The sequence below is a fragment of the Lepidochelys kempii genome, chromosome 6, assembly GCF_965140265.1.
Source record: "Lepidochelys kempii isolate rLepKem1 chromosome 6, rLepKem1.hap2, whole genome shotgun sequence".
Classification (NCBI taxonomy): Eukaryota; Metazoa; Chordata; order Testudines; family Cheloniidae; genus Lepidochelys; species Lepidochelys kempii.
The window spans coordinates 71,253,051-71,280,492 of NC_133261.1; the positions used below are offsets into that span (position 1 = coordinate 71,253,051).

At 43.3% G+C, this 27,442-nt stretch overlaps 2 protein-coding genes across 2 annotated transcripts in view; both read left to right on the forward strand.

The window, feature by feature from the left end:
* SPTBN5 (spectrin beta, non-erythrocytic 5) overlaps window positions 1–27,442 on the forward strand; it is a 149,910-nt gene that overhangs the window by 65,472 nt on the left and 56,996 nt on the right. The window contains exons 35-38 of the mRNA XM_073350339.1: window positions 1,637–1,837; window positions 3,728–3,877; window positions 15,726–15,830; window positions 16,617–16,802. Of these exons, the coding sequence (XP_073206440.1) occupies window positions 1,637–1,837; window positions 3,728–3,877; window positions 15,726–15,830; window positions 16,617–16,802 (642 nt within the window). The remainder of the gene's footprint in view (window positions 1–1,636; window positions 1,838–3,727; window positions 3,878–15,725; window positions 15,831–16,616; window positions 16,803–27,442) is intronic.
* On the forward strand, window positions 8,249–11,727 carry LOC140913035 (uncharacterized). Its single transcript, XM_073348663.1, has 2 exons — window positions 8,249–8,295; window positions 8,858–11,727. The coding sequence occupies exon 2, from the start codon at window positions 9,130–9,132 to the stop codon at window positions 10,639–10,641; it is 1,512 nt and encodes a 503-aa protein (XP_073204764.1). The 5' UTR covers window positions 8,249–8,295; window positions 8,858–9,129; the 3' UTR covers window positions 10,642–11,727.

Here is a 27,442-nt window from a genome sequence, read left to right on the forward strand (position 1 = left end):
ATTTCTAGATAAAGAGACAACTGTGTATTCATTTGTCCTGGTTCATGTTGTGAATCCTTTAATTTAAAGAAATCAAATAATCATTACTGTAGAAAGGGACTTCTCCTGGGTTATCTAGTGCTTCCCTCTGCATTGTGTCAGGTTTGATTTCATTGTGACTAAAGAGCAGGGCTGGCCCTAGTGACCACGGGTCCTATGACAGCAGAGGGCTCCAAATCTCTAGAGGAACCCTCAGTGGAAGCAGGGTTTAAAGTGCGTTTCATGGTTTAGTAAAGGGCATGGGCACCCATGTGCTGAAGTTTGCACTAGACTCTATGTGGTTTCAGGCTTGCTCTGCTCAAGAGTCTCCTATAGATTGGAGTCTTTTCTGTCCTTGCATATTTCCAGCAATAGTTCAGTAAACCCCTGTGGCTGCTGGTTCATTCCAATGCTCTGAATAGCCCTAGATTTATGAAAAAAGAAAAGGAGGACTTGTGGCACCTTAGAGATTAACAAATTTATCTGAGCATAAGCTTTCGTGAGCTACAGCTCACTTCATCGTTTTTTTCCCAAACACTTAAATCTCAGTGAGCCGGAGATGTTTGCACTGTGTCAAGTGGAATGTCAGTGACTTGCGTGATAGCCAGCCCTGACTCTGAATTACAGCCGTGCAAGCTGAAATGAAATCTGCACACATGCACTGAAACGACCTCCTCAAAAATTATCATAGTTACTGGTGAGGGTCACGTACAAATCGTAGTCACTGGTCACGGCACACATTTATAATTGATTAAATTTTCAAAATGAAGCATCTGAGTGCAAAGCATGCAATCACGCATGCAAATGGAGCATGATTATTTATTTTCTGCGGTGGAGTTTTAGTACCCTGCAATAAAAGAGCATCCATGCAATGCTCTTCAGGCCTTTGACAATGTGTTTCAAGTACACTAATTAACAAATAGATCCATCCATATCCACAAGATCACCTCAGATAGCCCAGGGACAGTTTAAATATCACAAAAAGTTAAGTAATCTTCCCACGAGCATCCCATGCCCTCCTGTTTTTGACAGGAGCACAACCTTTATTGTACACTCAAATGAGAGATCAACAGTAAGTGGGCAGGTTGGGGTTCAATCAGTTAGGTGCACAAAACTGTGCTCACAGACATGTAGAATTATTTTTAGCTTTACAACTTTCCTCAGCCACATTCTGAAAATAATTCTCAGGTGTTTGGTGCGTGTTCTTGTACATCACTGCCCCAGCTGAGAGCTTCAAATGCTGTCTCCGAAATTCTAACTGTGACTATCTGCCTGCAGAATTTTGAAGAAAATCTGTATAGCACACTGCAGAGATGTCTGAAGGGCCACAGAAAACATCCTGTTATTGCTGATGAGACATTGCACAATGTTGTTGTGGTTCTGATGTTACAATAAAAGGCCTGTGGGTTTTTTAATACTGAAAGCAGATGTTCCTCTGAGCTTTTAGTACTCCCCTGTTGAGGTTCATAATAGCATTACAAGCCTTAATAGAATATTATCCTTGTTCTCTACAGCTGCATTATCTGTTATTTAAAGATGAACAATTATGCAGTGATGTACCAGTCTGACAACCTAAGCCGGAGACTAACCTGACCCTGGACTTTTTCTTGGGTTCCAGGTGTGGGACTATTTCTCCTGGACAGCAGAGATGATGAGGGAAATGAAGACTGAGGAGACAATCCGGGATATATCCACTAGCAGCCTGAGGCTTACCCAACACCAGCAGCTGTTGGCAGAGATCGAGGCACGAGAGGAAACATACAATCGGGTGGCACAGCTAGGACAGTCGCTGCTGCAGGAAGAGAAAATATCAAGAGAGGTCAATAGAAACCATTTAATAGCATATCTGGGTTCACAGTTGCATGCAGAACAGCTCAATACTGTCACAGATACCATTCTGTACTCAGGCTGGGCTTGGATACATAAACCCCCCCACACATATATGTTGTGATCCACACCCAACTCAGTAGAATATCTGCCTTTGACATACATGAATGTTCTTTCATACCACTTCATACATGAGGGTGGACCCATGTGGGAATCAACAAATACCTGCCAAAGCAGAGTTTGGGTTATCTGAGAACTTTGGGATCTTTTGAGCAATCGAGACAATGCTACTTACTTCCTGGATTGGATTTTTACAAGTTCTTGCCTTCCAGTTATGGCGCTACCTCCACACTAGACCAGACTGGGCAAATATACTGAAAAGGCTCAAACACATAAGAAAATCTAAAGGAATAACTGGCAAACTTTATGCAGCCCAAAAAACAAAAGAAAGATGGGAAGCGGAATCCTAGGGTCCTAGGACAAGCATCCTCTAAAATTCCCATACAACCACCAGTTTCTCATGTTGGAGGGTATTCCAATGTGTCTCCCATTCTTACAACCCAATAATCACCAACAAAATGAACTCCAACAGCTAACATCTCTGTTGGAAGGGATGTAGGCTAACTACCCTCCACCCATGCAATTGCTGGAGAGCAATACATTTTGATCATTTATATACAAAATCTTATAAAAAAAATTTGACATTCTCTTCAGTGAAACCTTGGCCCATTAGGTTGTATGGGACGCTCTCCTAAACCTTTAAAACAGAAGTTATGATAGGACACTTGTTCAAAATATTAACCACCGCTGCAATAAAATACATTGTCACAAAATAAAACCTTGTATTTGAGACATGGCTAGCAACAATGTAAGAAACTAAAGGGATAGCACAAATCACAGCTCTAATTTGACTGTCCTCAGATCTGCTTGAGGGTTGATAGACTTCAACCAATTCTCTGTTTACAACAAGCAAGAAACAAGGACAAATCATAATGGCTCAGAGCTAAAAACATGTACTGTACCTAGACAGGACATCAAACTGTCATTCAACTCCTTGTGAATGAGTGTACCTGGTGAAGGTCTAGCAGCTCATTTGGGGACCGGCTTGAAGCACAGGCTGTGTCCAGGTCAGGTGAGTCTTAAACACAAGACCCCCCGGACGCCCTCTGAACTTTGCTCTGTGCAGATCGTGTACCTTAGGATCAGGTTTTGCTGTTTCCAGAAGCATGAGCATCGTTCTTGTAGTTAATAAAAAGTGCCGTGCCTTCTCCTCTGACCAACCTATCTCTGAGTGCTTATTAAATATTGCAATGTGCACCTACCATAACTAGTAATCTTCCCAATTCCCAACCTGTGAAAGGCTTTGAACATACAAGTACAGTTGAAAGAATAAGAAGTCAATGCTGATAGTCGGAGGCCTGTGGACACCAACAGTTTTGGCAGTTGGAATACCATGTATTTCAACACGGATGCTCCATGTGTTCATACGCGCTTGCTTTATGGCACACAGCCCTGGTGCTGACACCTCATTCCAGTCTCTCTCCTTTCTGTGCCTACCGTGGGGCCATGGATAACGAGGAATAAATTCTGGAGAAGGAGCCTAAGAAACAGCTACTATTGCTTTATGTTTGGAATGGGCCCCAACATATGTACACAGACATACACTGTCACAAATATTCCTCCTCACATGAAACTGGACACCCCTCAGCTTCTCTGCCCTTATACAAGTGCTAACATTTATTCCTTCTCTCCCTTGTTTGATAACTTTGCCCAAAGTGCCATCGAAGAGGTCACTCCCAGCTCTGCTTTCTCCTACATGCCTTCCCCTAATCCCATGAGCTACAACAACTAAGACGGGTTTTCCTTTGTGTACCACCTTCAGATCCAGCAGAAGTTGTGGGCTTTGTTGGAAGAAAAGGATAATGTGTACCATCAATGGGAGCAGAAGAAGGAGTGGTTGGAGAAGATACACCGAGAACAAATGTTCTACCGGGATCAGGGTCACTTGGAAAAGATCCTGAACACTCAGGAGGTGAGTGACCTTTGCTTCTGGTGAAATGCTTCCAGCCTAAAACTCATGTGACTGTAAAACTGTAACTGGGATTATATGAAGACCCAGAGTGCAGATGCATACAGGATACACTGAGGCAGGATGTCAGCACTTGAAATGTATTTCCTCACCAGGCCTAATGTTCCCTGCCATGAAAACTGTGGGTGCAATCTCAGATGTAGTTTTATATGGCTCTGCACAAACTAACAGGTTGCCAGAATGCAGCAGGTATGCCAAGGGAGTGTTTTTTTCTCAACGACTCCCATACCCATCACAACTGAAGAGATGAATGGAACTGAAGCAAGTAGAATCTCAGGGTAGCTTCTCTTGCAGAGGTGATTTTATGAGACATTTCTTGTTAGTTAAATCTCTGAGATTGGTTACAGTGCAGCAGAATGGTTCCTGGCTTGTGTTGGACTTTGGTTAGATCTGTGCAAATGCTTCATACCTTGGTGCGAGTGGAACTTTCAGACGCAATTGAGCAGCAGCCAGCTTCCCTACAATGTGTGTGCCACAGAGTCAATGCACACACTTGGGAGCTGCATTGGCAGAGTGTCCCTGAGCTGTATTGTGCAACGATAGTTAACCCTTTGCAGTTCAGGGGCTTGGAGCCTCCACTTCTCAGTGCTGGTAGCGAATGAATTTCTGGGGAGAATTCCCAACATGTGGCTCTTTTGGCAGCTGTGGCCTGAGTTCTGAGTTTATGCTGTAACCCGAAGCCAGGAGAGTTTCACCTGGTTTCAGGTTTCTGTAGTAAAGTGTAGCACAGCTCTGCTGGCTATAAATTTGTATTTGTTGCTCAACTAACAAATGACACAGGTTGGAAAATACCTACCCTCAGTTCCTGCCAAGCGAAAAAGGACTGACTGACCCTGCTAACATCCCATGTGGATAACATCATCACAGGAAGCTCAGGCACTGCGAAAAGACTTTATTCAGGGTGAATTCTGGCTTCGGCATATTTTCTTAAGAGTGAAATGGAGATCAGCCAACACACAGATGTGTGCTTAAAAGGAAAATACAATATACCCATTTTCATAAAGACAATCTGCTGCTGAGAAACATTTCTTGCTCTGCCTACATTGAGAAATGCAGCTGAAAATAAGTGCTACAGATGAAATTGGCGTTTCTTATTCTATTGGTAAAGGCAGCCATTTTGATGAGAGGGGATACCCCAGCATAAGGGATTGCAAGGCAGTGTCTATGCTGCTTTATTACCGGTTCACTAATTTATTTCCCCTGAAAATGCATTGAGAGCTACAATAAATGTTGTTACCTCTTGTGGTGGGACAGATCTTCACTCCCGTCAGATCAGGAGCAACACCCACCATCTCCCAAAAGGGGTGCTAGAGAGGTATAGCCTACTAAGCCGCTACTATGTGTAACTATCTCAAAGGTGGTACGCACAGGATTGCTGATAAGAGGCTAGTCTTTCTCGTGCTCCCAATCACATTGCATGGGCAAGGGTTACAAAAGATTATACTGCTTTCACATGGAAGAAGTCAGTATACACCAATTCCAGTGGTTAGACTCGTGCAGACACCACCCAGTGCAGTTTAACTTTACTTATGTATCCATGTAAACTGGGTACTGCTGTAAGCAGATGAATAAACAGCCTAGGAGAGTCAAGTCCACCATCCACAGAACAGGTGAAGTACAATGCAGGCCAAGCTTCCACTGACTGCCTTGCTAGCATACCTGAACCCTGATTCAGAGCATTGTAGCAGGCAGTTCAGTCCTCAACCTTTCTCTGGAGACTGCCAAAGGTGCCAGTTGTGATATTGGTTTCTCTGTTGTGGATACCTATTCACAGAACTGGCTCCTTTGCTTCCTTCTCCCTCCACCCAGCGCATGTTAGGGTTGGGGTAGAGTTGCTGCAGCACAAACGGGGTTGGGGGACAATATCACTAGGGTGCTATAATTTGTGCAGAGGCTGGGGCAGAGAATTGGAGAGCCATAACTGGCTGTCTGACAGCCCGCCTGTCCCTGCACTCAGCAGAAACTGAGCGCAGCAGAGAATCTGCCCTAGATGATTTAAAAGAACACTCTTGGTGTGGAAGGAAGAATTTTGAAAATATTTATTTCTCCTTATTTCTTATACTAGTCCCTTGGAAACTTAAATGTGAGACATTCACTAAAATGTTTTTTTTCATTCTTGGTGTATTTACACAGGTTTATTATTGTAGGGTTCCTGATACTTTGTTGCAGATTTAGTCATATAAAGAATTACATGGGATGTATTCGCTTAATTATTGTTTTAAATAAAAAGGTAGGTCATATTTTGCCATGATCCGCTTTGACAAGGTAGGGGACCTCTTTTCATATTGAAATCAAGCAAAGCATCTACATGAGACTAATCGGATTATGAGATACCATGGGTTTGTGTGCACCAATATGTAGTTGCTAGCCAACTGTACATCTCCCTTCTCCCCGACGTAGCCTTTATCGTCACCGAGACTATGGCTACACTGTAAATTATGGGTGTGATTCCCAGCTCACGTAGACATACTTGCACTAGCTCTCATTGAACTAGAATGCTAAAAATAGTAGCGTCACACGCACAATGACAGTGCGGACCAGCCGGCTCCCATACAGACCCACCTGAACGCCATGGGTCTGCACTTGCTGCTGCTGCTGCTGCCTGTGCTACTGTGGCTATGCTACTATCTTTCACAGGCCAGCTCTCACAAGCTGGGAATCACACCCCTAATTTGCCATGTACACAGAGCCTGAGATGTGACAATGCCTGGAAGAGATCTGTGGATGGATGAAGAGCAGATGAGTCAAACTTAACCCACGAGACATATAAATGATGTTGGTGGCAAAGGGAAGACACGTAATTTACTAAAAACACAGGGTACAAGAAAGCAGATGCTCAAGTGGGTATGACGCTTCTGGATCAGATTGGACTGGTCACTACTCTTGGGCTTGCAGTTTGCCACAGTACTGAGGAATGCTTTTCTTCCACCACTGAAAAGCCAGGAAGTTGTTCATTTTCACCTCAAAATTAATCTGCTGTAACTCTCTTCACCTGATATTGATTAAAAATGCCACAGAGAGGCTGAAGTTGGTCTAGCATGTATCAGCATGCCTCAGAAGTAAAGAATGCAGATAGAAACACATCTTACCTGCATTTTGCAAACTTCACTCATTCTCTGTTCATTGTAAACGACAACGCCAAGTCCAGTTTTCACTTATTAAAGCCCGTAATGGTATGGGACCTGGCTACTGTGGAGACCACCTCATCCTCCATGGCCCTCCAAAACAGCTACACTCTGTAGTGATTATGAAGCTGGAGAGATGCGGGGTTAGGCTGTTAGGCTGGGAAACAGAGTTCTCCATGACGGGACCTGGCTATGGAACTTCTTGCCAAGAGAGACCAGACAGAGCCCAAGCCTGAATATGTTAAGCTCCAAATATAAAACATTCTTCAGTGAGAGAGCTTTCCCTCAAGGAGTGGCATCTATAAAGAAATACAACAGCAGAGCCAATCAGGTTGACCAATAATGTCTCATTGTTGCCTAGTACTCCAATATCGGTCCATCTGTATCAATGTGTTGTCGGTTGTCTAAGGTCTTTACAACAGGGACTGTCTTTTTGTTCTGTGTTTGTGCTCTACTTAGCACAAAGGGGTTCTCACTTCTCTTCTCTCTCCATATGGGCATTCTTCACACAGATCTTGCCTCAGATTCTGCCTCTGGACATTTATTTGAATAAAGGGAGAGGATCAAGAGATGTGTTGGTATCCTCTGCAGCTGGTTCCATCCATCTACTGGGTGCAGAGTTTGATAAAGCTGTATATCGGTATTTATTTAGTTTGTATTATATGCGTATCCATTAAAACAGCAGATGGGGGATTTATTCCATCAGACTGAGCACTACTATGGCTATGCAGAGCTAAAATGTGTGGCTGAGTAATGACACAGGTCCTCTTCCTTGGTGGCGTGGGCAGGAACGAAGGACAGCACTTTAAATTGCCATTTCTTAACAAGTGTAGTGGTAGCCGTGTTTTGTCTCTAATTTCGTAACAAGATTTTATTCCCTCATTTGCCCCTGAGGCTTCAGTTGTGGACTTTCAAATCACTTTCACAGGGAGGATTTTGCCATTTGCTGGACTTGGAACAGACTGAAGTGAACACCTGTTTCAAAAGGATCCCCGTCAGGCAGGCAGACATTTCACAACTCTTTTCCCTCCTTTCTGACATTTTGTGGGTGGGTGGGTGGGTGGCATTACTTAGCTGTGTCTTTTTGTAGCCACGTGTCTGGAGAATGTGCATGCGTCTCTTTAATATAGTTGCTTCAGTCAGATCCCTGTTGTGGATTGTTTACGTACACAGAACATGCTGCATATACCTTGAACAAAGTCTCTTCCAGCAGCAAGGAATAGGGCAAGGAAAAAGGTAAGCAGCCCACAGTGTTTTAAACTAGAACTGCTTTCTCATTCGTTCTCCGTGCCAGTGTGACATGTCTGACTTCGTGCCAGCATCTTATGTTACATCCAAGTTGCTTAAACCTTCGAAGGATTTCAGCAGGGTTTAGTCTAGGATCATTCTGTGCTAAAGAAAACAGAGCACATGTGGAGGAAATTAGGCAAACAGATATCTTTTTTTATTGCTGAATTCTGTTGTGCCATTGCTTGGAACAGTTGTAGGAAATTCTCCTAAGACCTGTGAACAGAGATCTTGCCATTCTGAGTGCAGACAGGCAGCGTCTGAGACAGATGAAAAGAGAATAAACTTGCTTTGTTTTTTAATAGAAGTAGACCTCTATATGCTCTGCTCTCTCCCAACCATTTCAAGGCAACAGATGCTTTGCTTAGGTTAGCTACTTTGTGTTTTTTCACAGACGACATAACGGCAAATTCACGGTCTGTCTCTGGCGAGCATTCTTGGCTCACTCCTCCTCTGTCTGCAGTCTCCCTGTCAGAGAGCAGAGACTCATACTTGATAATTTATCTTTCAGATCATCACATGCTCATATCGTTTTGCAGACGGGATAGGTGGTGATGGTGGTAGCGTTAGAGGAATAGAGCTTTTTATTTCGAATGTGGATACTTTAGTTTATCCTTTTTTTTTTCCCGAGGAATGTTTATTAACCTCTCACTCCTTCACATCAGAGGAAGAATGGAAATTTCCAGTGCCAAAGGAACAAGGATTAGGAGTTTATTGTAAAAATAGGGGGAAAGGCAAGTTTCTATTGCTTTGGTTTTGCACAGTTTAGGACTGAGCTGCAGGATGTCATGCAGAGACCATCACTGCAAGACCTCATCTGCACCAATCTATGTTTCCACTGTGGAAGTGATGCTGTCTTCCAGTAGAGTGACCCCACCACCAACCTTTGAATCAGCTGTGCAGGGGCAGCCTTTCCAGAAGATGCCATCCTCAGCGTGGTATCTTCCATCTGGGCAATCAGCAACAGAGAGTACTCCAAGCAACATGTCTTCTGGGGTTTACTGTTCAAGGTTAGATGTCATCCTGGCTCAGACAAATAGGCAGAAAGATTTCAGGAAAGATAACCCGTGCATTAATCCTTCTGACATGGCATCTACATGTTCCAATCTTCGCAGAGACCCTCGGGGCAGTGGATATGGGAGTTTTGGCATTTGGTCCACACCCACATCTTGTAAGCAATGCTCAGTAGGAGATCAAAGTGTCTGTCACTCTTCCACTGATAAAAATGGTCCCATGAAGCTTTCAATGTCTTTGCCTTCTGTTGCTTCTTCCTCAAAAGTCCCACCAAGCTGGACATCACGTCTAGATGTTGCTCTGTCTGCCATTCCAGCTGTTTCACCACTCCATAGCAAAAGGATTCATGCAACGCTTGCATCTTGTAGCTCAGCCCCACCCCAACGTGGCTACAGTCAATGCAGTGTTCCAATTCCAGACCTCCATGCTTCAGTGAAGCTCTACATTTCAACCTGCAGCTTGGCAATAAAGCCTTTTAGAACTGATACTCAAATGAGCAACCATGCTCATTCCAGCCTTCTAGTGCCACAACTGGAGAAGATGTCTGGTACATCTGCTGGTCTCCCAACAGGATCCCAGGTATCTAAACAAGATTTTGCCTCACCTGGGTCTCCAGGTCTTCAGATTACAAGATTTCATGTGACTTCCTCTGCCGAATGCCCTGGCCTTCCCCAGCAAACAGTCTCCAGAGAAATATGGCTGTCACCAGCTGTGCTGACTAGAAGAGAAAGTTCTGTTGGTGGAAGTGAGGTCCCCAACACTGATTTAGATCCCAATCTGATCATCTTTCAAAACAACCCTTCATCTGAGACAGCATTTGGGAAGACTCCATGTGAAAGGCTAACGCCAGCTCACCACAAGATTTCCAAAATAACCTTAATACTTGCCACCCCTTGGACTACTGTGCCTATCCACGTGGTAAGAGAATTCAGAAAAAGTCCAGCACCCACCATCTTTATCAAGTCACATGATCCGGATGCACCTGGCCCATCCCTTCACCCCGTTGGGATTGGGGCTGGCCTCTCTCTATCAGTGAATCCAGTTTGCTGTCCAGAATTGCTCTCTTCACAACAACATTGGGCAACATCTGGTTCAAGGCCTTCCCAGGATGCATGCACTGTAGGAACCGTAGATCCTGACACCCTCTTAACAAACATACCAGCCCGCGCTGCAAATGTGCCACACAGAGCCGGCAGGGGTGCATGGTGTCCATCTATCGCTGTGAACATTGCCTCCTTTGGAGCTGGGAGGAGAGTGGTAAAGATTTCCATTCCATTCTAGGAACATTTGCAAACAGACCTTGGTTACCCAAGCCATGTGGATTCCTCCTTGTTTTCCTCCTGGTGTGCTCCTATTACCTAGAGATGACTTATCTATTGGAGTAGACTTGTCTGTGCCATTTTTGTTTTGTTGTCATTATGGCCACAATTGAGCTCGATCCTGCAAGATGCTGAGCATTGTGATCTGATCCTGCAAATCACATGCTAACCTTTAAATATGTGAATAGTCCCACCAGTGTCAATGGAGTTACTTGTGTGCTTAAATGTATGCATGTATTTAAATGCTCAGCCCCTTTCAGGATCAAACCCTTTGGCCAAGAATTGTTTTTTTTTCTTTACCAGTCACTGTGGGAACCTGTAGATACCGTCAGTCTATTCTCTTAGATTTTCCTGTATCACAATTTTTTATTTGCTAAGTTGTCAAGTTGTGCTTTATTTCTAAATGGATAATTCCTTTCGCTTTAACTTTTAATAAGTACCCCTTGGTTTGTAAAATTAATATGTTTAAGTGCATAGAAAGAAACTACTTTTATGAGAGCACGCGCACGAGAGAGGGAGAGACCACCCTCTCTTGGAGGAAAGAAGGGAATTTTGTCTCTCTAAGATCTGGACATCTTCACAGTGTCTCTACTAATGAAGCCTGGGGGAGTTGAAGGGGAATTTAGTATAAGTTTTCAAGCAAAAGGTATCATAAGTAAACATTTTAATGTTGATATTGTAAAAGTATTAGGATTCTGTTTTTAAACCTATCGCTTATGGGGTAGGTTTTTTTCATTATAGCAATACTAGAAACTGAATATTGACTGAGTTCTGTGCGCTTCCCATGTGTATTTCAGTCAAGGGCCATGTCATGTATTTATATTCATATATGTAAGAAATAACATACAAATGGAAGGATGGGGAAGAGCACCCATAAATGTATGTAATATAAACACACCTCAAGTGCATTGTGAGACATGAGGCCACAAGCAGAGTGACTTTAGTATGTGAGACATATGTATATATTTTTACAAACATTTTGTGTCTTCTTCAACTTAAAATAAAGAGGTATCATACTGTAATTGTACCTTCTACTCAATACAGCATAGTAAACAAATAATTCTGAAATATAAATTGTATTAAGTGCTTTATTTATTTCTGCTAAGAAAAATGTAATCTTGTTTTTCTCCTTTAAATTTTTGGTTTTAGTGTACTTTTTCATCAGACTTTAGACCAAGTTGCTCCCCACTACACTAGCAGAGAACTTCCCTATCAGCTTTAAGGTTTTTCAGGAGCCTAAAACTGTTAGCGACTGGCCTATTCCTGCCATTGGCCACACTTAGAACTCCCAGAGCCTCCAACTGGAGTTCCATGTGTGGAACAATCGCATCGGTTCCAAGATGTGTGATGTGCTGGGTAGAATACTTGGAGCTGGTCAGACTGTGAAGAGAAGCAGCTCAGGAAGTGAGTGGTTGAAAGATTCAGTCAAGTGCTGAGTTACAATAATTCTTGTTCTGGGAAAAAATAATATTTCTTGAAAGACAAACTTTTCTCTGAGCTGCAACAACCACCGACAGGTCTGTGTGATGAGCTGGTGAACTTAAAGTTGTAGTGCCCAGAGAGCATAGTTATGCTAATAACCAGAATGTTTCCTTTGGGTTTTCTCAAATAGCTGATCTGGTCTGCCAGGTGAGTGCGTATGTTGTGCCTTTCAGTTTAAAATAGGAATTTATTTTGACATTATGGACCAATATAACTCTGAGTTTAGCACTCTACTGACCTATGGTGTGGACTTCACTGTCATAATGACAATATAGTTACATCCATTTACAACGAACTCAGGGATAGTGAAACTCCATTTGAAACCGAATGAAAATCTCAGTTTGTTTCAGCACTTTGCATTTTTAACAACTTGGCTGTTTGTTAAATTTCCATTTTAAATCTCAGAAGGGCTAGGTCTACTCTGTGGCTTTTTAGGAGTCTTTGCAAATTTTCATTTGAAAAGGGAGGCTGTTTTATAGCGAATGTTTTAATCTGTGGCTTTTTTTTTTTTTGGTCTCTAAGAATTTGGCAGAAGTGATTCAGAACAAAAACACTTAAACAAACTTGAAAGAAAGCTTATGCCCCATGTATGCAATGTGGGGCCCTGGCTAGTTACCTGGGGAAAACAATACAGTTCATTGTATTTTAAATTAACATTTCTCATTAAAAATAGGAGTTTGGGGACCTCTCACAGGCAGCTCCCTATTGCCCCCCCCCCAAAAAAAAAGAAAGAAAGAAAAGAAAAAAGACTTAACTGGCAAAGGGCCTATGTCAGAGTCTGAGAGCCAGTTTCCATTCTGCTTTCAGATTGTTACAACAAATGCTTTAATGGCAAAGTGCTGCAGTTTTCCTCATTCTTAAAGTCTCATCTAGTGTTCAGTTTAAATGAGGAAAGGACAGTTTCTCACCACACACAAACTCCTTCAGCAGGGTGCTTTGCGCTATTGGTGTTGCTTTCTCTCAGCCACATCATCACTAATGGTACCACTCCTACAATACTGGAGGCTTCTGTGCTGACTCTCTTTGTATCAGCACAGAGTTAGATGCACTGCTCTGCGATAGCTTCGTTCAAGGCCCAGTGAAGTCACTGGGACTTCTTCCGTTGTGTGCAATGGGGCTTGCCTCAGGTTTTCAGTGCTCTATATTCCGCATCCCTAGAAACCACCATGGAAGTAGGAGCAAGTCACAAAACTCTCCAATAGCAACAGCTCACTGTCCCCACCCTCATTCTGTCAGATGTCACCAGTGGCTTTAGTAGGGGGTAGTTGTTGATGACCCAACTCTCCCTTTTCAACTCTCTCCTCCTTTGCCCACCACAGATGCAGTAGTGGGGAGGTGGATGGCTGCCCACTCCTCCATGTGCCCTAGAATCTGATACAGATGCCACTGGAAAATAATCATATAAACAGGCCTGGAAGTGCACCTGTGGAAAGCAGTACAGACTCTGACAACTATGTCTAATGTGACACATTTCCATTTCTCAGGTGGATTTTTCCTTCCTGAGATTGTAGCTAAGCCATAAAACATGGCAAAGGATGTGATATGCCTTTAAAGCAGCTTCTGCAGCGGAGACACAGTATGCAAGAAATGCAGTTTCAGATGGAAGAAAAGGGGACTGTAGTGGGATGAGGAATTGCTCAGAGTCCAGGACTAATAGATTTAGGCTGAAGGTATTTTTTCCAAGGTAACTAAGTCTGGTGGTAACTATGGGGTGTCAGTTGTACAAAGAGTAGGGTGGCTATTTGTCTGTACAGGAGACCTATCAAAAGTGCAATGGGTGAAGTTTTTCTCCGCAAGGCCCAACCAAAGAAGAACATTAAAACAAACAAAAGTCTTAGCACCTTTATTCTGCACCCCTGAACTGTAGGTTAGTTAGAGGAGCCAGGGTATGAGGGACAATAATGTTTGCTTTAAAGTGTGATTAGTTTTAATATGAAATAGGCTTTGATGATGATCCATCCCTTTATCCAACCCAACACTTTTTGAGGCAGACTTCTTAAGAGCCGAGGCTTGGTCTATGGTGGTCCCCCTCCACTAAAATTTAGTTGTGGGGATATTTTTTAACCTGTCTTCTCATACTCACAAGTGGATTAATGCAGCCCAGCTGATAAATCTAGATTGGGCTAAATACTTCCCTGTACACTTGTCTGTGTATGCAAAATATTTATCTCAAGTTCACTTCCAAAAAATGAATTGGAAGGTGAGTCCAGGACTTGATTTCAGTCAGTTGATCCAACTGTATCCAGAGCTTCCAGCCTCAGCATGAGGTCTGGCTGACACTGTATGTAAAGTATGTCAGGTAAGCCTCTCCTCTAGAAGCTACTGGGTGGGACAGGAAGATTGATTGATATTTCTGGCCAGACAAGTGGTTTCACCATTGGTTTTCCAGTTTCGCTGTGTAAGAATATCTTTGCCCTGGTATATATTACACATTGAGATGTGACTGAATTGGAATCTTTTGCAAATTGTAAGAACTCTTTCTGGACAATATCATTTCTCCCATGCACATATATATTGTGCGATACCAATTTGCCAATATTCCTGGTGGGGCTTCTTCCAGGAGCATTGATCTTCCTGTTGTTTCTCTGATTGTGTTTTATTTTTTCCCTCCTCTTAATTCCTTTAAATTATACCTTGGTCTCAGACTTCTCTTCCCTTATGCAAAACTAGAAACTAACTGTGCAGCCATATGTTTGTCCAGTGGCTACCCCACTGAGTACCAAGCCTGACACTAATCCTTGACCAAGCCTTACCATAGCCATCTACTCCATTAAAGTTTTTGTCCTGCCTTTTTCACACAGTAAAAAGGAGAATGAACTAAAGAGCAATTCATTCCAAGGAAATGCAGCAAGTTACAAGCTTCCTGCAGAAGCGGGGTTTTTTCCCCCTCAAGGGGAATTGATTCAGTGTGTTTGTTTTGCATTTGGGGAAAAAAATGCCTTAGTTACAGAAGGTATGGGAGACACCTATTTGTGCAATTGATTTCCCTAAAACCAGGATAACGTGAAATACAGCTCAGCACTCTGGGGATGCATGTGGCATATTCAGCAAACATACAAACAATTTCTGAAGTGACTAATGCAGAGCTCGGTTCTCCAAAAGCTGTCCCTGCTATTCCTGTCTAGGGTCTCTCTGAAGCACAAAACATTGGCTGGAGCCAAACACATTGCAGGCAGGTGCTGTGCAACCATCCTCCACACTCACACTTCCCTATTCTTCAGTTAGCTCTACTAATGTATCGTCCGCATCCTCGGCTCTTCCAACACTCTCTCGAGCAGTGAGTGATAGTACTAGCTTGAATTATGCAAGTGATATACAAGCTTCCTCAAACCTTTCTCTCAACACACCTCCACTTTGCCCAGAAATGTGCAGCTCTACCCTTTTATCCTGGTACGTTTTTCCTCTGCAATGTCTCTCCTTCCTCCATTAATTGTTTAATGCCTGGTCCTTTCTGGAGCACACTGCCAGTGCTGGTGTTAATGTCTCATGCTAAAATGCATCAGATTCACCCAATTTTCACTTACAGCAAAGTTGGCTAGAAACTAATTCAACTTTTGTTGGTAGATTTATTTGAAAACCAGTGACCTGGGAAACTCGGTAGATGAGGTGGAGCGGCTTATCAGGAAACACGAGGCTTTTGAGAAGATTCTGACCTCTCAGGATGAAAAGGTAAAATGAAGAATACTGTATCAAGTACAGAGGAGAAGTCTTGTCTTATGGGCAAAGCATAGACTTGTTGGTTGGGCTGATATGCTTAAGCCAAATAGAGAATACTGGGAAGGCAGGAAAGTCTCAATGAAGTCTAGTGAAATAAGAAGGCTGAGAAGTGGAAGGAAAGCAATAAACAGTCCATGGTTTTATCCTGGCTGTAGTGTCTTATTACCTGTAAGAAAATTGCCCAAAGATTGGAATACTGAGACTTACCAGAGGAAATCTAGAATGAGTTCTGTACTATGTGCTGCTAATAGCAAATGTTCCTATTCCTTCCTCAAAAACAAAATTTTAGAGCAAGAATATAGATTAGTTAGCACAGAACACCATGGGGCAAGGATTATGTAAATATATACTGTGTGTGTGTCTGCAAAACTAGTAATGAAATGTTGTGTGTGTGTGTTTTCCCCTGTCCTCTATGGGATAGAAGCAGAACTGCTCAGCTGTGTATAATAGTTCCTAAGCTGCTGTCAACTAATGGAGATTCTCCTTTCACCCATATAGCTGCTGTGTAGGTCAAAGTGGCCATGATGTGTGGGCGGCATAGTGGCAAATGGGAAATCCTAGGTGGCCACAGATGTATTACAATGTTATTTTAGCTTTTTCCTGCCTTTCTCAGTTCTTCCAGAAGGGGCCATCTTTTTAGGTATGGTAAGAAGGTGACAGAGAAAGGAAATTGTTTCTGTCATATTCTTCCACGTGTTAAGAGACACAGCCGTGATTTCAGTTTTGTTCCCTTAAAAGGTGACATCTCTTCAGGAACAGGCAAAGAGGCTGCAGAAGGATGGTGGGTTGGAGGGGATAAAGATCCAGCACAAACTGAACTCTGTACTTGAGAGGAGGAATTGGATCAAAGATCTGTCTCAGAGTAGACGGGAGAAACTGCAAACCACACTCCTTCTCATGCTCTTCTACCAGAACTTCGTAGAGGTAGGTGTAATAGCTATTGCCAACTTGCCATTATAACATAAGGAAAGATACTCAAGACTTTATGTAACCATAAACACTTAACTCATTGCTAAGAACTGTCCGGATAGGCTGTCGGCAGGGCTCCAAGCGCAAGCAATGTGCGTCTGCCGATAAGGCTAACTGCATAATGATTCCCTCCATACAATACTAGAGTAAGAACCAAAATTATCCATAAAATTCCTACTATCATTACATTTCCACCCTTTTAAAAAAGGCATACAATTTAACTACATTTCAGTTTTTTTATTTAACTGTCTACTTAATTTAGCATCCATAATCTGAATCCTTAAGAGTCTAGAACAATTAGCCTCTGTATCCAATGTATCGAATAGGTTTTCTTATCGCTCTGCCTTGAGGTAGTGGCAGGATTATCAGTGTCCCACTTCTTTCTATTCGAACTGACCACTTGAGTCTCAGTAGCTTCAGCAGACTGAGCTGGTGTTGCTTGCATTTGAGTTGAATGTTGACACAGTTTCTGTTTGTCCCCTATTTTTATTCCCCACTTGCACAGTTCTTTTAGTGTTCGTCAAATCCTTTCTGTATCTTCTATAGACATCACTTTCCTCTGTCTCAGTAAGACAAGATCTGGGAGCAGTGTGTTGGTCAATCGCCTTTGCCTGTTTCCATGCTCTTTTTTGGCGAATACAAACAGTATCTCCATTTTCTTGTGATAGCAGCTTTGTACATTTGTCAAAGAAATATTTCTGCTTTGCTTGTCTCAATTTTAAGCTAGTTTGTATATCTCTTTGCATTAGGTAGGGTTTCAACAACTTTGATGAAGTTGGCAATCTGGTTTTAAAACATCTTTTCATGTCGAGTTGAGCAGGTGATCTTCAATTTCCTATAGGGGTATTCTAATAACCCTATCCAATATAATAGGGATGTGTGTTACACAAAACAGATTTTTTTAAAATCTGATTCACAGTTTGAACTGCTCTCTCAGCTATTCCATTCAATTGTAGGAATAACAGACATGATGTTTTGTGAATAAAGTCCTATTGCTTTTCAAAAGTTTTAAAGTCTCTAGAGCCAAATTGTGCTCCATTGTCACTAATGAGCTCATCAAGGTATGTTATACCTTGCAATTATAGACTTGCAGCGTCTGATGATAGACACCCTTGTGGTGTCCTGAAACAAGTAGACTTCTAAGTATTTTGAATAATAATCAACCAGAGTAAGATAATCTGTACCTTGACATTTAAACAGGTTCATGCCAAGTTTCTGCCATGGTCTGTTGGGACCTCATGTGGTAACACTAGTTCCTTTAGATCTTTGTTTCTGAAGGTTTAACATGTGTTTCAATGGACTATACCATGTCCTCAATTTGACTACATGTCTGGCCAGTAGACAGCATCCAAAGCTCTCTTTTTATGTAGCTCTGCTCCCATATGACTCTTATGAATACAAGATGAGATCTCCTTTCTGAGATATGATTCTGTTACTTCTGAAGACAAGTCCATCTTGCATACTTAGTTCTTCTCTCTATGACCAATAAGCACAACTGTCCTCTGGTACTTCCATTCTCTGGTCTGGCCATCCTTGGGAAATTGTTTGTTTTAAGGTTTCAGAGTAACAGCCGTGTTAGTCTGTATTCGCAAAAAGAAAAGGAGTACTTGTGGCACCTTAGAGACTAGAGACTTAGAGTCGTCACTTTGGATGGGCTATTACCAGCAGGAGAGTGAGTTTGGGGGCAGGGGCGGAGGGTGAGAAAACCTGGATTTGTGCTGGAAATGGCCCAACTTGATGATCACTTTAGATAAGCTATTACCAGCAGGACAGTGGGGTGGGAGGAGGTATTGTTTCATGGTCTCTGTATGTATATAATGTCTTCTGCAATTTCCACGGTATGCATCCGATGAAGTGAGCTGTAGCTCAGGAAAGCTCATGCTCAAATAAATTGGTTAGTCTCTAAGGTGCCACAAGTACTTGTTTGTTTTAAAGTTTGCAGGACATCATTTGCAGTAGCTGTCTGAAATTCCTTCAACTTCTGTTCTGAAATATGCAAGTAAGACATCGTGAGATGTATTGCAATATCAGCTTCCTCTGAACTGACTCCTTCACCATGCAATTTGGACACTCTGGATAAAGCATCAGCAATTCCTAAGACTTTCCCTGGCCTGTACCCAACTTTCAGTTGATATTTCTGGAGTGTTAGCAACCGTCTTTGAATCTTTGGTAGAGCACTGCGCAAAGGTTCTCTGAAAATGGCCAAAGGAGCTGTGTGGTCTGTTTCCATTGCTGCTTTTTTCCCCATAGATAAACTGACGAAATCAAGTGAAGCCAGATAATATTGCCAGCATTTCTTTTTCTATTTGGGCATAATTCTTTTGGGTAGTTGTCAGAGCTTTAGAAGCAATAAGCAACAGGAGCCACCTTTTGCAGCAATAGCCCTTAATCCGGAAGAACTCGCATCCTCTGGCACAGCAACTGGTCTTTGACATGAAAGTACTTTAGCACAGATGCCCTTGTAAACAATTCTTTCAAATGCCTCATGCATTGGCATATGGGTGAACTTGACATCTTTTCCCAATAGTTGTCTTAAAGGAATTGCTACTGTTGACATGTGCAGGATAAATTTCCCAATGTAAATAACCTTCTGTTTTCAAGGAAAGCTCCCAAATATTTTCTCTGTCGGAGCCCATTTGTGTTTGCTCTTGTTCAGTCAGTCACAGATGCCTTTCACGATACCTGTCTAGAACTCTCTTGAGCCTTTCATCATGTTCTTGTCTGGTATTTCCCCGGACCAGTATGTCATCTATATAACATTCAACATCTTCCAGACCTTCAAATGTCTGTGGAGCACTCTTTGGAATACTTCAGAAGCTGAACAGATGCTAAAAGGAATTCTGGTGAACATGTACCTGCCTAATGGTGTGTTGAGTGAACAGTCTAGAATTTTGTCAATCGGCTGTATTTGCCAAAATCCACTACTGGCATCTAAGACAGTGAAAACTGTAGCTTCTGCTAACTTGCTAGTGAGTTCTACTTTAGGTAATTGAAAATGTTCCCTTTGTGTCACTTTATTCATATCTCTTGCATCCAAGCATACTTTTCTTTTATCTCAACCTGATTTGTCGACAGTTAGTATGGAATTGACATTTTGTAAATTCTTGCACTTTTGTTATTACTTGCAACTGTTCCATGCAGAGCAATTCTTTTTCTATTTTGTCCCTTAATACCACTGGAAGTTTGCAAGGTGGTGAACTGCAGGTGGTACTTGCGTGTTCATCTTTATGGTGTGCTTACCTGGCAAGCACGCTCACCTTCAAATAAATCCTGGTATTATTTAAATATATTCCATTCACCTTCTGTTTCTTCCTTTATCATATTGACTCTCTGTACTAAGTTTAAACTTGTCACTGCCTGTAAGCCCAATATAGCTTTGGAGTCATAGAATCATAGACTATCAGGGTTGGAAGGGACCTCAGGAGGTCATCTAGTCCAACCCCCTGCTCAAAGCAGGACCAATCCCCAACTAAATCATCCCAGCCAGGGCTTTGTCAAGCCTGATCTTAAATATATGTAAGGAAGGAGATTCCACCACCTCCCTATGTAACGCATTCCAGTGCTTCACCACCCTCCTAGTGAAAAAGTTTTTCCTAATATCCAACCTAAACCTCCCCCACTGCAACTTGAAACCCTTACTCCTTGTTCTGTCATCAGCTCCCAATGAGAACAGTCTAGATCCATCCTCTTTGGAACCCCCTTTCAGGTAGTTGAAAGCAGCTATCAAATCCCCCCTCATTCTTCTCTTCCGCAGACTAAACAATCCCAGTTCCCTCAGCCTCTCCTCATAACTCATGTGTTCCAGTCCCCTAATCATTTTTGTTGCCCTCCGCTGGACTCTTTCCAATTTTTCCACATCCTTCTTGTAGTGTGGGGCCCAAAACTGGACACAGTACTCCAGATGAGGCCTCACCAATGTCGAATAGAGGGGAACGATCACATCCCTCGATCTGCTGGTGTCAAGGTTCCTCCCTGACTCTGAACTCTAGGGTACAGATGTGGGGACCTGCATGAAAACCTCCTAAGCTTACTTTTACCAGCTTAGGTTAAAACTTCCCCAAGGTACAAATTAATTTTATCCTTTGCCCTGGGAATATCCACTGCCACCACCAAACTCTAATTGGGTTTACTGGGAAACGTAGTTTGGACACGTCTTTCCCCAAAAAATCCTCCCAACCCTGGCACCCCACTTCCTGGGAAAGGTTTGGTAAAAATCCTCACCAATTTGCATAGGTGACCACAGACCCAAACCCTTGGATCTGAGAACAATGAAAAAGCATTCAGTTTTCTTACAAGAAGACTTTTAATAGAAATAGAAGTAAATAGAAGTAAAGGAATCACCTCTGTAAAATCAGGATGGTAGATACCTTACAGGGTAATTAGATTCAAAACATAGAGAATCCCTCTAGGCAAAACCTTAAGTTACAAAAAAGACACACAGACAGGAATAGTCTTTCTATTCAGCACAGTTCTTTTCTCAGCCATTTAAAGAAATCATAATCTAACACATACCTAGCTAGATTACTTACTAAAGGTTCTAAGACTCCATTCCTGTTCTATCCCCAGCAAAAGCAGCATACCGACAGACACAGACCCTTTGTTTTTCTCCCTCCTCCTAGCTTTTGAAAGTATCTTGTCTCCTCATTGGTCATTTTGGTCAGGTGCCAGCGAGGTTACCTTTAGCTTCTTAACCCTTTACAGGTGAGAGGGTTTTAACTCTGGCCAGGAGGTATTTTAAAGGGGTTTACCCTTCCCTTTATTTATGACAGCTGGCAATGCCCCTACATATACATCCCAAAATGCCATTGGCCTTCTTGGCAACAAGGGCACACTGTTGACTCATATCCAGCTTCTCGTCCACTGTAACCCCTAGGTCCTTTTCTGCAGAACTGCTGCCGAGCCATTCGGTCCCTAGTCTGTAGCGGTGCATGGGATTCTTCCGTCCTAAGTGCAGGACTCTGCACTTGTCCTTGTTGAACCTCATCAGATTTCTTTTGGCCCAATCCTCTAATTTGTCTAGGTCCCTCTGTATCCTATCCCTGCCCTCCAGCGTATCTACCTCTCCTCCCAGTTTAGTGTCATCTGCAAACTTGCTGAGGGTGCAATCCACACCACTTGAGTCAGATCCTACCACCTGAAATTCCACCAATGTTTTCTTATGCCGATACTCACAGTCCAAGTTGCATTCACCACATACCTGCAGTTTCCCCCCAGTAGGTTATCAGCTGAATACTTGAGTTGAGCAAGGAGTTCGGCCATTAAAATGTTGTATCACTTTACAGACATCACTTTGGCCTGTGCCTCAATATTGATTTTAAAACTCATAGTTTTGTGATCAATAATGAGCAAATCCACATTCCACTCATCCTTTGGAGGCTCAGTACTTAGCACACAGAGGAACAGATCTTACGAGTGCTCACCTGCTTCTGTGAGGTTAAACAGCTCTTTGCCCTGGTCAGGGCCAGCTCTAGGATTTTTGCCTCCCCAAGCAAAAAAATTTTTTGGCCACCCCTGCTTTTTTTTCGTGCCCCCCCTGCTCCCGGCTCCACCTAAACTCCGCCCTTTCCCAACCCCTTCCCCAAATCCCTGGCCCCGCCTCCTCCCCCGGGCGTGCCGCATTTCTCCACCCCCCCCATTGCTTCCTGCAGCTCCTCCCCCGCAACCTTCTGCCCTAGCTCACCTCTGCTCTGCCTGCTCCCCTGAACATGCCGCTGCTCCGCTTCTCCTGCCTCGCTCTCAGGCGAGGGAGAGGCAGCACGTTCAGGGGAGCGGGTGGAGAGGAGGTGAGTGAGGGTGGGGGGGTAGAGGAACCGCTCCCCACCCCAGCTCGCCTCTGCTCCACCACCACCACCTCCCACAAGTGTGCTACCGCTCCGCTGCTCCCTCCCAGACTTGCTGAGCGAAACAGCTGTTTGGCGCACAGCAAGCCGGGGCGGAAGGGGGAGAAGCGGAGCAGCGGCGGCGTGCTGAGGGGAGCAGGCGGAGGCCGAGCTGGGGCGGCGGGGGCACATTTCTAGGGGCAGCATGGCCGGCGCCGGAATGCCGCCCCTAGAAATGTGCTGCCCCAAGCACCTGCTTGTTTTGCTGGTGCCTAGAGCCGGCCCTGGCCCTGGTACTTTTGCCTTCCAGAGTTGCACTTTTTCGCAATATGATTGCATTTGCCAAATCTTCCTCATTCTTGCTCATGTGTAGGAGGCTACCTTATGGCATGACTATGGCTGCATTTATAACAACCTTTAGTTGCCTCTCTGATTGCTCTTTTCACTTCTCTTGATTGCAGGTTTTTATTAGTTGTAGGACACCACTCCAGTTCATGACTGCGTGTCTGGGTGCTTACTAAAGGTGTTTCTCCAGTTCATCTAGGCCTTTCAGTTGTTTTGCAGTCCTTTCATCTGCATGTCATATGTCCACAGCACATTCAAGGATTAAATTACTGTCCCACAACAACCTAGCTTGAACTGATGCAACCTCACACATGATGCAGTCTTTAATGAGTGACCCTCACAGTTCTCTACAATTGTACTGCTAGTTTTAAATCAGTTACATATTGCTCTATACTTTCCCATCATCTGATTTCTGGTGAAAAAACTGTGACTCCCATACATATTTCTTTGCGGTGCACAGTATGCCTTAAACATATTCTGTATGATCTGGTTTTTGTTTCTTGATCTGCTACATCATTACATTGAAAAGTATTAAATACACCTCTGTTTTCTTCACCTGCTGCAGAAGGAAATAATGCTGTTTGCAACCGTTCATTGTTTTTGTCCATGCCACTTGCAATGATGTCCAGCTCTAATCCTTCCTTCCACTTTCTCCATTTTCTTCAAACGCTAACTTTCCTGGAGGCTTTAGTTGGTCCGTTTCTTTTCAGTTTTCTTCTACTCTTTTCTTACTTCTAGTGTTTTCTGACACCAGTGTAATAGCTGCTGCCAACTTGCTATTATAATATAAGAAAAGACTTTTTAAGTACAGTAAACACTTTATTTGTTGCTGAGATCTGTACAGATAGGTGCTGCTGGCTTGCCTGCCTGGCTCCAAGTGCAATGTGCTTCTGCTGATAAGGCTCACTACGTACAATGATTCCCCGTACAACACTATGGGTAACTTTGGTTCCTACTTCAAAATTCCTACTATCATTACAGTAAGAATGATTTATGGCAGGAGGGGGGAATTACATCCCTCTGAAACATCAGGCACTGGCCACTGCAAGAGACCAGCTTGATCAAAGGTCTAGCCAGCTATAGCAACACCTGTGTTTCTAAACATCTGAAGAGGAAATTCTTTTAATAAAGGTGGTTGTTATTGCACCATGATTATGACATGGTTTCTATCCATTTACAGCCACTTTGAACACAGGGGAACTCTTCACTAGGGTAAAAATGGCAAAGGTGAAATAATTGCCTTCTATGCCCCTTGCTCCCTTCTCTCTGGCATAGAAGGAAGAAACGGGCATTCCTAGATGGGACGGATGTGGGGAGGGAGAGAGCATGGTGAAGCCAAGCAGAGCTATGCTTATCCTCCACTGGTGTAAGGTCACTTAGGAACTTTATGCCAGTGTCATAAGTTAGAGCAGCTCTTTAGTTGCTTTAGGACCATCTCTGTAAAACGATTCCAATTCTATTTGTTTCTCCTGTTCTGGACTTAGCCTTGTAATAGAGTTGTTGCTGCTGCTGACATCACGGTTGGGAAGACATCCCAGGTCACATTTCCAAAGGGCAGCCCAATGTGCGTGCCTGAAAAATGTGCCAGCATCCGTCATGCTGGCACAAACATCACACACACGGGAGCTGACGGGGGCATTTGCACACACTGTTATTGGGTTTGCAGATGCACCTGTTGTGGCCTCCCTTGAAACACTCCTCGGCAGTGGAAAGAAAAAGCGGGGAGGTTCAGTCACCCCAAACACTGCCCTGCGCTAAGCTGACATATTTCAAGCCCAGACTGTTACCAAAAGCAAACGCCAGCTGGATAGCTGCTGCCCACAACCTGCACTTTATTCTTTATATTACAGACAGGAGTTTTTTAAAACAGTACTTAAGATTCCATTTGTACAAACAGCCTGTGCGGGCATCCCTCCCCCCTAACACTAACCAGTTCAGTATCTCAGCAGGTCCCTCTTCCTTGGCAGTGTTTGAATTCACGGTCAGAAAAAACTTTTTCAAAGCCCATCCTCTTTTTAAAATGTATTCTAGCAAGACCCTATTAAATAGCCAAATGCTATCCTTGTATTTGTCAATAAGTAACGAGCCAAATCCTGACCTGGTCAGGAGTGAGCATGGTAGCTGGAATTCTGGCTTGATGCATCCTCTGCCCCACAAATACTCCAGGCAGAGCAGGAGTCCATAGGCTGGGCTGAGGGAATGAATGGCGAATTGCACACTGCTGCTATTTTCAAAAGGCATAGGGTATCCCAGGTTAATGAGGCAGATGGCCACAAACCTGCTGCCTGGATGGGGGGTTGGCAATGCTAGTTGTGGATGCAGTCCACCAGCTGGTTTCGGAATATGTCTACCCCTCAGTGCCCCCTGAGTATTAAATTATAATCCTTCTCCGCTCTTGTCCTATGGAAAGAAGCTCTCCCTGCTCCCCTGACTGACACACATGTATATCTTAGAGCAGGATCTGGCCCTGTGTGCCAACACAGTGGTTATTCATTGTGTGCCAACAGCAATTATTCTTGTTTCTTGTGAGAGTAAGTTCCATAGTCTAGGTCCAGTTCCTGTGAAAATCCTATCTCCTGCAGTCAAAAGCTATCCCCGTTGGTTAATAGAATCATTGTTCCAGTGGAAGGTAGCAGTTATAGCCATGGGGGAGAAGCAAACTCTCAGATAGCTCAGGCTAATCACATGGAGAGCTTTGAATATCAGGAGAGAGAACTGGATTCTCTGTTTATTGGGAAGATGGTACAGAAGGCAGAGTATTGGAATCATACGGTCTGTTTAAGATCAGCTGGTGCAAAATGCAGCAGCCTTAGCATTTTCAGGGTACGTGACTTCATTTCTAGACAGGAATTGCAATCCTGAAGTCTGGAGAACCCGCATTTGGATCACAAAATGGGGCACAGTCTTCTGCTGCAGTTGGTGGTGGGTATTTTTTGCTACCATAGCTATTTGAGCATCCAGTGGTTGTGAGGTCTCCAGTATGCTTCCGTACTGTCACAAACTGTGCATCACATCCTTAATCATCTGAGAAAAAAAGGAAGCTGCTGGTTAGGAATGTATTTACTTTACTCTGAGGGAATGATCACAAGGCTGAAAGTCAGGAGGTCCTGACTTTTGATCCTGGCTCTGCCAATTCACTCATCATGTGGCCTTGGCAGAGTCACTTCACTTTTCTCTCTCTTTCTCCATCTGTAAAGGGAATAACATGCTTATCCATCTACCTCACAGAGGCGTTGGGAGGATTAATTCATTAATATTTATACAGTGCCTGGAATTCATGCAGCACTATATAAATGCTAAGTACTGTGCTTAATAATGTATTTTGCCAAGTGTGCTCACCCTGAGTTCTGAGCACAAATACATTCAAAAATAAATGTTTCTAAATAGAGGCTGTATAGAATTTAAAAAACCAACCAGCGCCCTCCAGAAATCAGACTGTTCCCATCTCCCTACACTGGGTGAAACCCAGGTCCTAATGGGAGTTTTGCCACTCACCTCGATGAAGCCAGGATTTCACTCATCATCCCTGTCAAAACCCACTTCCTGGAGAGATCCTGGGAAAATAGGTCAGCTTTGCTATGTACCCTGAATGTCCTCCTCATTATCTAGATCCTGCTGACTGCTCCTTTCTGCTGAAGCCTGGGGACTGTCTAAGTCACTTGATAGAATGATAGGAGGAAAGCTACAGAAATGGTTGTTAAATGGGATTTTAACAAAATTGTATCTGGTCTGCCAGTAGAGTGTGGCAGTGACCCTGTTAAAGATAAGGAGTACTTGTGGCACCTTAGAGACTAACCAATTTATTTGAGCATAAGCTTCAATGATGCATCCGATGAAGTGAGCTGTAGCTCACGAAAGCTTATGCTCAAATAAATTGGTTAGTCTCTAAGGTGCCACTAGTACTCCTTTTCTTTTTGCGAATACAGACTAACACGGCTGCTACTCTGAAACCTGTTAAAGATAGTGTCACCATGCCCTGGGTTTAATATTAGAAAGTGTGAAAGAGACCCTATGGTGAGTTACCAGAAAAGATCTATTGGCTGCCCAGTCTCACTGTTCAGATAAGACTCTCCTTTTAAAAAGAAGAGAGACAGTTAAGAGTCCTTTGAGTGTTAATGTGTGTCTGCGTAATGGGAGAAGGCCTTAGCTTGTGAGCAGGGAGTGCATTAGTAATGAAAGTCACAGATGACAGTTTGCTGCCCTTGACAACCTTGATACCAAGTTTATTTTTTGAATCCCTACATGTGCTTATGGGAGGGAAAAAAAACAGCTTGTGGAAGGAAAAAACAGATGAGGGCTGTTTCTGTGTACAGAATTTCAGTGGCTGAAAGATGGATTCAAACTGGTAATTAACAAGGAAAAACACCCAGCTTCTGAGTCCCATATACAGTCAGTGCAGTCCCCCAAAAGCAACTGACGATGTGTTTTGAG